At 40.9% G+C, this 12,909-nt stretch overlaps 1 protein-coding gene across 1 annotated transcript in view; it reads right to left on the bottom strand.

The window, feature by feature from the left end:
• The window catches only part of LOC126391922 (thrombospondin type-1 domain-containing protein 7A), a 293,064-nt gene that overhangs the window by 38,208 nt on the left and 241,947 nt on the right, over positions 1-12,909 (bottom strand). The window contains exons 18-21 of the mRNA XM_050046936.1: positions 12,349-12,482; positions 9,175-9,328; positions 7,486-7,627; positions 86-201 (exon numbers count right to left, since the gene is read on the bottom strand). Of these exons, the coding sequence (XP_049902893.1) occupies positions 86-201; positions 7,486-7,627; positions 9,175-9,328; positions 12,349-12,482 (546 nt within the window). The remainder of the gene's footprint in view (positions 1-85; positions 202-7,485; positions 7,628-9,174; positions 9,329-12,348; positions 12,483-12,909) is intronic.

Here is a 12,909-nt window from a genome sequence, read left to right on the forward strand (position 1 = left end):
ATCTGAACTGGCCAAAAAACAAAAGGGAAAGGAAAAACAAACAAAAGAAAAAAGGAGACACTTGAGGAATTTCTGCATGTCTCACCTCCTCGCAGAATTTGATATCAACTGATTTGCCGTCGCTGCGAACACAGTCGAGCATCCGGGTCTTGATGCCGCTCCCACACACAGCGTTAGGACTCAGCTGACATGTACTCCAGTCTGAGGAGAAACACAACATATTCATAGTTATATTTTTGGCTGAGAGTATTTATAAAATTGCCAATATAAGTGCAACAGAGTGCTTAAGAAATAACAGTGCAGAGGCCTGGAGGTGCCAGGCTGAGATGGAGGCAACACAGACAACCCACCACAGCTTATTAACTTATTAATATTGTTCATTAAGTTACACTAGACAATAATGTCCAGTACAACCATGGTCCTCGAGCTCCTGAGCATCACAAGGTGGACTATTGCATTTTGTGTATCTGCTTCTTTATGTCAACAAAAGTCCCCTGGAGAAATACACTGATTGTACTTGGAAGTTTCTTGGTCTGACTGTAATGCAGCAAAGTGTATTAATTCTAGCAAGTTATATGTTAAAACCAGGTGGTCTGGGCTCACTGGGCTGCATCAGCTCTCACCCAGACGATAATGACTTCTACAATGCAAAACATAGTATTGTGTATTAGTGATACAAAATGATAGGTAGAAAATAACTCAAAATAAAAGACACTGGGTTTAACAATCTATCAATCTGGATTGCTATATCGATTCAATGATCAACGATCCAGTATCCTCATTCATTCATTTATGTATCGTAACTGCTTATCCTGTTAGGGGTCGTGGTGTACTGGAGCCTATCCCAGCTGACACTGGACGAGAGGCAGGGTACACCCTGGACAGGTCACCAGACTATCACAGGGCTGACACATAGAGACAGTCAACCATTCACACTCACATTCACACCTACGGACAATTTAGAGTCACCAATTAACCTGCATGTCTTTGGACTGTGGGAGGAAGCTGGAGCACCTGGAGGAAACCCACACTGACACTGGGAGAACATGCAAACTCTGCACAAAAGGGCTCCCCCACCCTGGGTTCGAACCAGGAACCCTCTCACTGTGAGGCGACAGTGCTTTCCACGTTCGAACCAGGAACCCTCTCACTGTGAGGCGACAGTGCTTTCCACTGCACCAGTATCATCAATACAAAGTGAAAACATTTATCCATATCATCATTTTCAGGTTACGGCTTTATTTTAAAATTCTGTAGAACTGTAAAACAGCACCAGGCTGATAATGGCAAGCAGCCAAAAGAAAGACAATGAGGGTAATGTTATTTACTCCGGTATAAATCAGCTGTGTGGACGTATTTTAAATTTTGGAGATAATAAGGGTCATCAGACAAAGCCGTGCTGTAACGAGATAAAACACAATGTACCTGCCTGGAACGGCATCTCACTCCGCTAACTTCTCTTAACAGCTCTGTTTCAACAATGTTAGGATGAAAACAACGTGCATGCAAACTGAAATTCAACAGTGCTGTTCTGTTGGGAGATGCAGAGACTTAAACCAACGGTGAGTAAGAAAAAGTATAAATAATACATGTAATTTGTTAAGCTTTGAGCGGAGGAAAAGTTCACTACCCACAAGGCAATTTTTTTTCTATGAACAATTTAAAGTAAACTTTACTGTGCTTAAGTGGTTACAGTTTTTTAGCTTTATTTGTGTGTTGTTTTTATCTTTTACGGCCAAAAGCAAAAAAAGTAAGTGTCAAAACTGTATCATGGCAGACTTTGTGATATCGGCAAATATCATATCGTCATCCAAAGAATAGATATAATACCATAAAGTTACTGAATTACACTCCTAAAAGACACCGAAAAATCCAACGTCCTTTGTCAGCACTGGATAAATTTCTAGGCAAGCCAAGAGACATTGACCCCACTCAAGTCCAAGTCAAAATGCCATGTCATTTCAGACATGCTTCTAGTCTAAGTCAAGTTGCAAGTCCTCATAAGCAAATTACAGGGCAAGATGTCTTTCAGGTCTGACAGCTCAACATTTGAATGACACAGAATAGGAACAATATTCTGTCAAGATTTTTTGTGTTGTTTTTTTTTTCTTCTTTTAAATAACAGAAACATGTTTTCTCAAATGTCTCAATAGTGTCTTATTTATCTTTATTTTACCAGAACAACCTGAATGTTTTTGCTTTCAATTCTCAAGTCAGGTCTTTGGGGAGTCGAGCCTCAGTGCAGTCAAAACCAAGACAAGTCTAACTGATTTTATGGCCACTTGGGAGCAACGGAAAAAAAAAAAGTGAAAACAATACTGACATATCTACAAGTTTGTTTTGCAAACTTAAAAGCATGCAGTTGCTTATTTACACATCCAGCAAACATGTAGCAACATTAGCAATCATTTAAAGTTGTTTCTGGCTGCCTCATGAATGTAAGTCCAATATTTACTCTCCTTTTTGCTCTATTTTGGTCTCCACCAACTCCTGAGGGAAAATTGCGCTTTTCAGCTCCTGTTCCTATTTTCACCAGCTAGTTGCTGGTTTATAGAGCTTTTATTTCACTGAAAACAACACTCACAAGACTACAAGAGGAACAACAGCAAAAACAGGGCAGTCGTGGCCTGGAAAAACGAAAGCAATGAGCTGAAGAACACAGAAATGCTCCTCGTAACGAGTCGATGAGCAGAGTCAGGTGATAATTCTCTGTGGGTTCACAGGAGCATACATATAATTATTTGATCCATTGTTGAAAAATATTTACTACAGCAGCTTTCAGTATGATTCAGTCCAAAGTGTCTGGCCAACTTTACAAGCACCTGCAAAGGACAAAATAAAATGCTTGTATAAACCCTCTATTGATTTATAATGTGCACACCTGATGGAGAAAGGCAAGCACATATACAGGTGAGACATTCAAAATTAGTTTTCTTATTTGTACAAGATGAGCTGCAGTGGTTGGTAGTGCTTAGTTGTCTTAATATTTTAGTATTTTATAATCTTTTATGTATGCAATTGATCTTTGAGAGTGATGGTTAGAAACATTTTCATTTACAAGTCATCATTTAACTGTTGAATCCAATAATTCACTCATCACATTTTCACATACATTCTACAGTAGAATATGACCCTCACATGGTGACTGCTGCCTGCCAGTAGAGCTCAGAGCTTTACCACATACAGCTAATATTTACCAGCGTTCAGCAGGTGGCTGCTGTTGATTTTGCCACCCTGGGTGCAAGCAGAGCGGGAAGGCAGGTGAGAGGGAGTCACGATTTAGACGGGAGCAGGAAGCAAACGGAGAAGAGCATTTATTCAAGTCACAAGGAAGCAGCATTTCACGAGTGTTCTGCGTCTGTGGTTTGGTTGTTTTTCCAGTTGAAGTGGGATGATGTGGCGGGACAAAACACAAGGAGACGCTGTTCAAAAGGGTTCAGCTGCGTCAGCTGTCACAAATTCTTTACACTTCAGAATGAATAAACCCCAGACATTGTGAAACAACCGTGGTGTGTCTCTGCTTTTTAAGGGCGAACACACAGAGATGCAGTGTCGCACCATGTTGCCTCATGTTACATTGAAAGTTGTTTAGCTCAAGGTTCTATACGCTGATGTAAAGTAGGTTCCAGGGAGTAGAAGCACTATGATCTTTATCTAAAATGTTATTTAATTTGTAGATATTTGATGTAGTGTACTGACACAGTGCAGCAAAATCAAATTAATTACCAGCTACGTTGCTGACGTAGACTAAAATTTGTGTGCCTTCACTGCACTGTGGATAGATCTTTTAGGATGGGCGTGCCATGCATATAAATTAACCATTACGAGATGACTCAGCATTATGGCGAGCACGCCTTGTGCTTGCCACACTGTAACTTTGACTTCAGCTCATTGCCTTTATTGCATGACACACTTCTCCTCCCTCTGCCTGCCTTCCCTCCTGCCACAGAACTCAAGTAACACCGAAATGCCTTCAAATACTCAGTGTGTGTGTGTGTGTTTGGAGTCGGGCTCTAAATAGCTTCTGGCTGGCAAAGATCACCATCGATAACAGATGATTACTTTGTCAGCAAGGAGGGTCATTGAAGGTTTATAACAGCTCACTTAAATCCAATAAATCTGGCTGCCATCAATATCCTTTCATGCCAGCATCATAAGCAAGCTGTGTGGCCAGGCGGTCAGATTTGAGTTAAATAACCAGGATTTAAAAGCAACATCAATACAAGTTTTCCTCAAATAAACCTCAACAGAAAAATCCAGAGCTGTAAGAGGCTGAACCTTGCCCTCCCCAATCCCAAAAAAATGATTTCTGTGAAGTGGAAAGGCAACATTTTATTCCAGGCTTTGGGTGCCAATGCCTTTAAAACGACAGTGTGCATGCTGTTGTTAAAAAACAACAACTCTGCAACAACAGGGAGGCTGAGGTATCACTCATGAAGTGTGCCATCCGCTGACAAAGATGAGTGGCTGTTTTTAGCTGCAGTGAGCTCGTTTGCAAACTCGACTCAGGGAATTGTGTCTCCTTCTGCCGAGGAGCTTTGTGGCACTCTGGGGACTGAAAATAGGGAGATTGCAACAAGAAAGAGCGACAGTAAGAGACTGAGATGGAGACAGCAAGAAAAGGAGAAAAACTGAAGGAAAGAGCAGCTTGGATGGTCTCAGCATCAACAAAGAAAAAAAAAAGAGCTTTACCCAATAATAATCTCTGCTCGTATATTATGTACATATACCCTGGGATGCCTGTATGCCACTGTGAACCCAGCAGTAGGGATTATATGTCAAGTCTCCCGGTGTAGCAACACAAAGGGAAGACAGAGGAGGAGGGTGGGCTGGTTGAGAATGTGGGGCAGCAGAAATGAAGGCAACACAACAAATCCAAATGAAATACAGGAACGCTGCCAATCTCTCCTTTTTTCATTTTTGTTGAAATAGTTTGTTACAGTTTCTGGGATGAAATATGAAAGAGAAGCCTCTGTGACATGTGATATGGAGGTGTGATATCCTGCAGATCAGAGAGGGGAGCTCGGGGAGGCTGCCAGCTTAAATCTTTGAGCAGTTTTGAAAATCTTTCTGTTCAAAGCTGCTAAAATCTATACTTTTATTATAACAAGGTATGAAATGACAATGTGAAAACAGTGTGAATGTGTGAAAGTTGTCACTTGTAGTGATGAATTTAAAGAGAATTATCACCTGAATCTGAAGGTCCTCTTGGCTTTACAGAGCCTTATAGTGAATTTCAGCTCATTGCTCAGCTGTCTGGTCCTTAACTTTACTGTTGTGGTTCATTCTCACCGCTCTCATAGCCATGTTTTCAGAGAAAAAGCTCTAAAAACCCACTGTACAATACCTGCTCAGCACCAAACAGCAGACAGACACAATTAGAAACCAGCTGGTGAAATAGTGGAGCATTAACAGGGCTCTATACTGTGACCAAAATACGGTGTGCAACCATTTTATTTATGAGCATGCAAGTTAAATCTCACATGGTTGCATTCATGTGAATGAAATATGCTGAAGTCTCACAGTATGAGAGTGACAGATGGATCTAATGCAGCTTAATGTGCATTGGCAAGGCTGTGTTATACGGCCAGTGTATGAAATGTCTGTATTATCACTGCGCTGCATTTTTATAAACTATGATAATCTGGTCACATCTCTCGCCGTATCCAGGCGCCGTCTCACTCCCTTTCGTTCTTGTGCAGTTCTACTCATACAACTGAGATGACATGCAGTAGTTATCATTACTATGGGCAGAATATTACCAGTGGAAACCATGTTTTTTTGCAAATTAAGTGCAGAGGATTGTGATGTTTATTACAACTTCTTTAATATCTGCTGCCTTACGTTCGACACACAGCTCTGCTCCCTTACTGGAGCAACTTCAGTCTCCATCTGTAGCACAGCAGCCTTCAGTGCTGATAGGCTATTACTCATAACATGCAACAGGCCGGACATTATGCAAAGCTACAAAGGAGGAGCTTTGGACAGAGGGGCTGCATCAAAGACAAATAGTGCATTTTTCAATTACTTATTTTTTTCAGCTCTCAGATATATTCATTCATTCATTCATCTTCCATTACCGCTTATTCTGGGTCGCGGGTGTGCTGGAGCCTATCCCAGCTGACATTGGGCGAGAGGCAGGGTTCACCCTGGACAGGTCACCAGACTATCACAGGGCTGACACATAGAGACAGACAACCATTCACACTCACATTCACACCTACGGACAATTTAGAGTCACCAATTAACCTGCATGTCTTTGGACTGTGGGAGGAAGCTGGAGCACCTGGAGGAAACCCACGCTGACACGGGGAGAACATGCAAACTCCACACAAAAGGGTTCACCCACCTCAGATTCAAACCAGGAAACCTCTTGATGTGAGGCATCAATGCTAACCACTGCACCACAATGCAACCCAAAAACTCTCAAATATAAATAAGTTTAAAAAAAATGAAAAAGAAAACTGCAACCAAATCATGTGCTGGTGCAACCAACTGGCAAAGTTGGTAGCACGAGTGCTACCAGAGGAAAAGTTTGTCTGGAGCCCTGGTTTAGCAGCAAAAGACCCACAAATTTCCCTCAGGACTTGGCAGAGACCAAAAACAGAGTTAAGAGGGAGTGAATGTGGACTCACATTTCTCTGGTGGTCACAAAATGATGTTGTTCTGTGACTGGAGGTGACATATCCAACTGCTATATAAATTTAAAAGGTGATGAAATATCACATCTTGTTTTTGCTGCCTATAAATGGCCATAAAATCAGTTATTCAAAGTTCAAAGCAGTATAAAATAAATCATAATATTTTCTTTCCACTCTCACTTATCACCACAGAGGTGACACTATGCAAATGACCAAACCCAAAGTGTCCAACAGTCAAATGTTTTACTTGTACTTTGCAACTTCAAGGCTTTGTGATCGCAGCTAAACATAATGTCTGCCCATTCAATCCTCCCTTGAAAAGTGGAGTTACACTGAAATACAACCAACAACAAAAAGATTAGCCTGTGATCAGCGAGGAGCTTTACACAGAGCAGCTGTGAGCAAGATTAAAAAGAGCTCCATTGACGTTACATCATCATTATACAACGCACCTTGCAAAGTTTGCAATCATCTCACCCAGAGAAACAAAAGCGATAAGGCTGCTGAAAATGAAAAACAGATGATTAATTTATCGATTTCTCCTCTTGCTGTTTAAACGGATGAGGAGCTCATTCTGAAATGGAAGCTTTGTTTGCAGTGATGGTCGCAGAGAGTTTTAAAGCCTGTTTTCATATTGGTAATTTGTTGAGAAACATTTATCCTGACACACTGGTGGCAGCAGCCCCCAAACCCGCTCCATCCAAAATTCAAGGCATGTTCAGTACTGTCGTTTTGAGGAGACACGTCTGCCACAAACAAACTGCTTTAATGACCTTACTGAGAGAAGGAACTCCTGCCCGTAGGGACTTTATGAAGACAGTGCATCATTTTACATTTGCTTTACCTGTGATGTTGTAGAAGTAGTTGAAACAGTTGAGGTTCAGGCTGCAGGGCTCCTTGTCAGTCGTGTCTGGACACTGCCTCCCCACAGTGGGTGACCGGAGGGTGTATGCTGTTCGCACTCGACTGTTGGTTCTGGTACAGGGCTGAAACAGAGACCACACATCAAAAACTGGACAAAAATGTTTCTTAAAATGCGTAAATGACTATGCAGTCCATATTGCAGAGGGTGATAAGAACTGAATACAAACATATCCCTAAACTGGAACAAAGCCACAGAGCTCCCACTACACTGATGTCTATATTCAGTGAATATTAAAGAAGATAACTGTGTGAATTTGCCCACTTCTGGATTAATTCCCAACAATTCATTAAGATTTCTTATGTCAAAACATTCTCTCAGAATCTGCGTAGGCCTTATCCCTAAAGGGATGCTTTCGTGTATTTCTAAAATAAATAAATAAATAAATAAAGATCCTTTCTCTCTTCTCTCTCCTGGCATTCCCAGAATGTGGAATTCGATTTTTTTTCAGGAGGAAATGACAGGAGGGCTGAAACGGATATTCTGCCGGAATGGTAAACCACCAGATTCTACACGGTCATTGCTTGTGAAGAAGAGAGTTGGGGGAGAAAATGACAGCCTTTTGAATAACTCCATCGCTGGCACGATGAATAAAACATGTGGGAGAGGCCCCGCTGGTGCCACTGCAGACTCCAGTACGAGATTGGAATTGTGGGAAGTCGGTGTGTCAAGCACTTTGGGAGAGAATGGGGTGTGATTAACAATGGCCAGGGTGCTGCTGTGAGAACAGCAGGAGAAACCAGAGCAGTTAAAATGGCTTTTTACCACGAACCGGAGGTGTCAGGGGCAGAAGAGCTGAACAGGGTTTTCTAACACCTTACATGCTTTTGCAAAAGCGAGAACAAAGATTGCGTACGTGCTGCAGCCTGTAGGTGTGTGCTTTGCTGCTGTGATTAAATCAGTGGTCGGTGTCTCTTTACAAAACGCAATTTGCAAGTCTTCATATTTTACAGTGGGATGGAAAAGGACTCTCAGGCCATGATGTAGAGGGAGTTCAGTTTTTATGTTCTTCTCATTTTACCATCAACCTTTGGGCTAAAATGAATGTTTTTGAACTAAATTCCTCGTAGCATCGAGTTTCTTTCTCAATAATGTGATCATAAATCAATATTTTTCTGAACTAATTACCTTCACTGTTTGTAGTTGTCTGCCAAATGATGATGACAAGCCAGGGGTAATATTTTAGCCAGCTTTATGTTTACCACCACATCACTGCTGATGCAGAGAGGGTTGTGTGTCACAAAATGTAAATTTGGAAACCTGCTCAGGAGTTCTGAGTCTTTATCATAAATCATCTTCCTTCCCTGCTGAATGCACAGTGAGTACAGTGTAATTTAGGTGATATATAAACCATTTTTCTGCAGCTTCCCAGTTCATATATCTCTTTTATTCCTCCTTGGTAGACGAGAAATAACCTGTTGACAAAGATTCACACACTGCTCACAATGATACAGTGTAGCAATGCTTTGAATTCCTTCAGCCTCCGAGGAAATATTTCTGACAAGAAAAAGATATCAAGATAAATCTCAGTGGGCTTTATAGAAGTCTGACGTCCCCATATCTGTGCCAGACAGCTGAGCTGCTGTGTTCTGATCTGGGTTCAGCTCTCACCAGGCTGCAGCGGCTCCAGGGGCCCCAGTCGTTGAGGACGCAGTCCTCGGGGCAGGGCAGCCGGCTCTCCCTGGCTCCCAGGGGCATCTCCTCCGGGTCGCACAGGTAGTCCTCCACAGGCTCCGACGGCCCGTCTATAGTGTTGAGCATGCACCTGTGGGATTGGTGGGCAAACACTGAAGTTGACCTTATCTTAGCTGCTGTTGTGCTCCACAGAACAGAGGAGTCAGACATTATGATTTAACTGGACATGGAGCTGGCAGGTACATGAAGTACTTGTTTCTCAAGCAGTGGGCTGTGTCACTCATGGTAAAGGAGGTCGACTTTATGGGGGGAGAGAATAGAAAACGTCTTGTATTTGGTCAGAGCAACACAAACTCTACTCGGCCCTCTAGAGGGCCGAGTAGAGTTTGTGTTGCTCAGTAAACAAATGACAGCAGCAGGATGAACACACACTGACTGAATTTAATACCTGAAAGTAAATTACACCTTTCTTTTAACATTTATTTAATGATTTAAAGACACAGTGAAATGAAAAATACATGTTCCCGGTTTCATACCTGTGTCCCAGTGTTAATAGATCATTTATCTCTTGTTATATATATAATATATGTCCAAAAATCAGCGTCAGAGTATTTTGACATCAAAAACCCCATCTCTTCTCTTCCTGTAAAACCAGGGAAAATGATTTCAAATGTTTGATGACTCATCCTGCACCCAGAGGTGTTTACAAAAGTTCATTCAATCAAATGAGACTTCGGGCCACTAGCCAGCCACACCGGTCATATAAAATTTAACTTCACCATTTGTGGGTTGCAGCAGCTGACAGGGTGACATGGAGAGAGATAAGAAGAGATGCGTGTTTTGATATCAATTTCTGTCAATAGGGTGGCTTATTCATCTCACCCTCGTCCTCCTGATTTAGTGATGAGAGAGGAGTGTGTGGAGCCGACAGTCCACTTTGCAGAAACTCCATATCACACATAAAGACCTTTTTAATCTGGCTTTTAATTGGGAGTAATATTACAGTCTTAATTTTAAGTTTTAATCATTCGTTTTTACTTTATTTCATCCTTGGTGTTTATGTAATTTTATTTCAGTATACAAGCTTTACATTTATTGAATTTAAAGATACATCTTCTTGGATAACCTTATGTATAGTTGTTAATGTTATCCTTTATTTTTTTTTTGTCTTGTGTTGTTTTGATTTTGCTATGTGAAGCACTTTCGGCTGCACACATGTATGAAAAGTGCTTTATACATAAAGCTGAGTTGAGCCTGCCCATTATTAGTAGTCCAATAAATTGCAAAGGTTTTTATATACATCCCTCTTAAAACTGTACATCGCTCAAATATTCTGTTTCACTGGGAAACACGTCACAGCACCAAAGCAAAGGACACTGTAACGTCTGTTTCACAGTAAATGCATCTAAAATTTTATAATTCCTAAATACATACAGTGCAAAAGCTGTTATTTTGCTGCATGTGTTGTTTATTTTTAACTGAATCTTGACTTTCCTCAACTGTCGCAACCACAATTCTTTTAATGTTTTCCTCCAAACACTCCAGCAGAGCAGACAAGATAAAGAGGAAGGGGGACTGCCACTTATTCACCAATATGGTGAACTGAGGTCATTGGTTTTCAACACCATGATTATACATCAGCCATCTGAGCACTGACCGACAATCATAAAGAGCTTGATTGGACTCGATTATTACAGGGAGGATGGGTGGAGTTCCTCTAAGCTCTGTGTTGGGTCCTCTTCTGTTTAACATCTACATGCTTCCACTGGCTCAGATTATGGAAAACAATAAATATGTTACCATAGTTATGCAGATGACACACACATTTACATAAACATACCACCAGGGGACTATGGTCCAATACAAGCGCTGACTGAGTGCGCTGAACAAATCAACAATTGGATGTGCCACAATTTCAAATTTAAATTTCAGATATGAATTTTAATAGCCCCATTAAGACAGTTACAAAGTCAGCCAACCATCACCTTTAGAACATATCAAGGATAAAAGGACTAATGTCTCCAACTCAAAAACTGATCAGCTGATTCAGAACACTGCTGCTGCTCGAGTCCTTACTAAGACCAAGAAAGTGAATCACATCACTCCGGTTCTGAGGTCTTTACACCAGATTCCTGGCTGTCAGAGGATTGATTTCAAAATACGACTGTTGGGTTATAAAGCTGTTAATGGTTTAGGGCCAAAATACATTTCTTGATATTCTGCTACAGTATAAACAATCCAGACCTCTCAGGACTTCTGCTTTGTGTACCAAGAGTTAAAACTAAACATGGAGAAGCCGAGTTTAGTTTTTATGCACTGCATATCTGAAATAAAACAAGGTCTGCTGCCAAGTTCATTTAGATCAAGGCTGAAGACTTGTCTGTTTGCCACTGCCTTTTATGAACTCAAATATGTATGAGTTTCTTGCACTGCACTGTAACTTTTATTCTTGTATTTTATACTTGTCTTATTATATTTCAACATCTTATTTTCTATTCCCTAGTTTTTTTAATGAATTGTTTTAAAATGTATTTTTGTAACATGTTTCTTTTGCACCTTGTCTTGATGCTTTTGATGTTTTATGTACAGCACTTTTAATTGCCTTGTTGCTTAAAAGTGCTGTATAAATAAACGTGCCTTGCCTTTCCGCAGACGCTGTCAGGACGACACGATCAGAGGACGCACCTTATTTTTCCCCTGATACTGCTACATTGTGAACAACAAATCCATGTTGACAGCAGCAGGAGGAGAGCTAGTTTTAAACGTCTGTATCAGTAAGAAACCAGAATTTCATAATTTGTGCATCCCTAAAAAAAAAACTGAGCTAAAAAGTGCCCATTGCTCATTCTGAAAGCCCAAAGTGGCGTCTTCATTCTGCTTGTTTTGACTGATCAAAGATCAAACCCCTAACCCAACTTCAATTAAAAAGCAGCACATCTTAACATTTATAAGCACATTTTTTACATTTTATATATACAAATAATTGAAAGAGCAATTAATTATGTGCATTTTTGTTGATTAATTTTGTTGACTGACATCAGCTAATCAGTGCAGCATTAATGAACACTGCCTTTAAAAGTTATGCATCTGCTAATGTGTTTAAACAATATCAATGTTGACACACAGTGGGACAGACAGCTTGATAGGTACCTGACTTTTCTGGTCTGGACTCCCTCGCCGCAGTTCTCTTTTAAGTCCACGTTGCTGACTTTCCACACGCTCCACGGCTCGGCCACCCACACATACTGATTACAGTCGCTCTGACACGGCACCACCTCATACACCTGAGGACAGAATAACCTTATTTACGTGCTTAACGTGTTCTCAATATGATTTAAAGTAGATACAGCAGCAAGGTAGCAGATTGATAGTTCTGAGTTGAGCCAACTCATGATTAGAATCAACATGCTCTAGGAAAATGTGGCCTCTATAATCTATACTGCTGTAAGTATTTCCTCTTAGCCCTGTAAGTTTGTCAGTTAAGTTTTGCCTAATACACAGTGATTCTGTGGCTCAGCTTTCTGAGGTTTAACTCAGCCAACGAGATTATTTCTGCCCTCAGAGCAGCTCTGCCTCTGAAAAATGTCTGTATAAATAAAACTCCAATCTGATAGTACCTTGTTTACTTACAGTGAGGATAGTGTTGACTGTTTACATCTATCTGACAGTGACCCAGTGACATCGGTGGCACTTAACATCTGCGACTACATT

This window comes from Epinephelus moara, chromosome 6 (assembly GCF_006386435.1).
Source record: "Epinephelus moara isolate mb chromosome 6, YSFRI_EMoa_1.0, whole genome shotgun sequence".
Lineage (NCBI taxonomy): Eukaryota > Metazoa > Chordata > Actinopteri > Perciformes > Serranidae > Epinephelus > Epinephelus moara.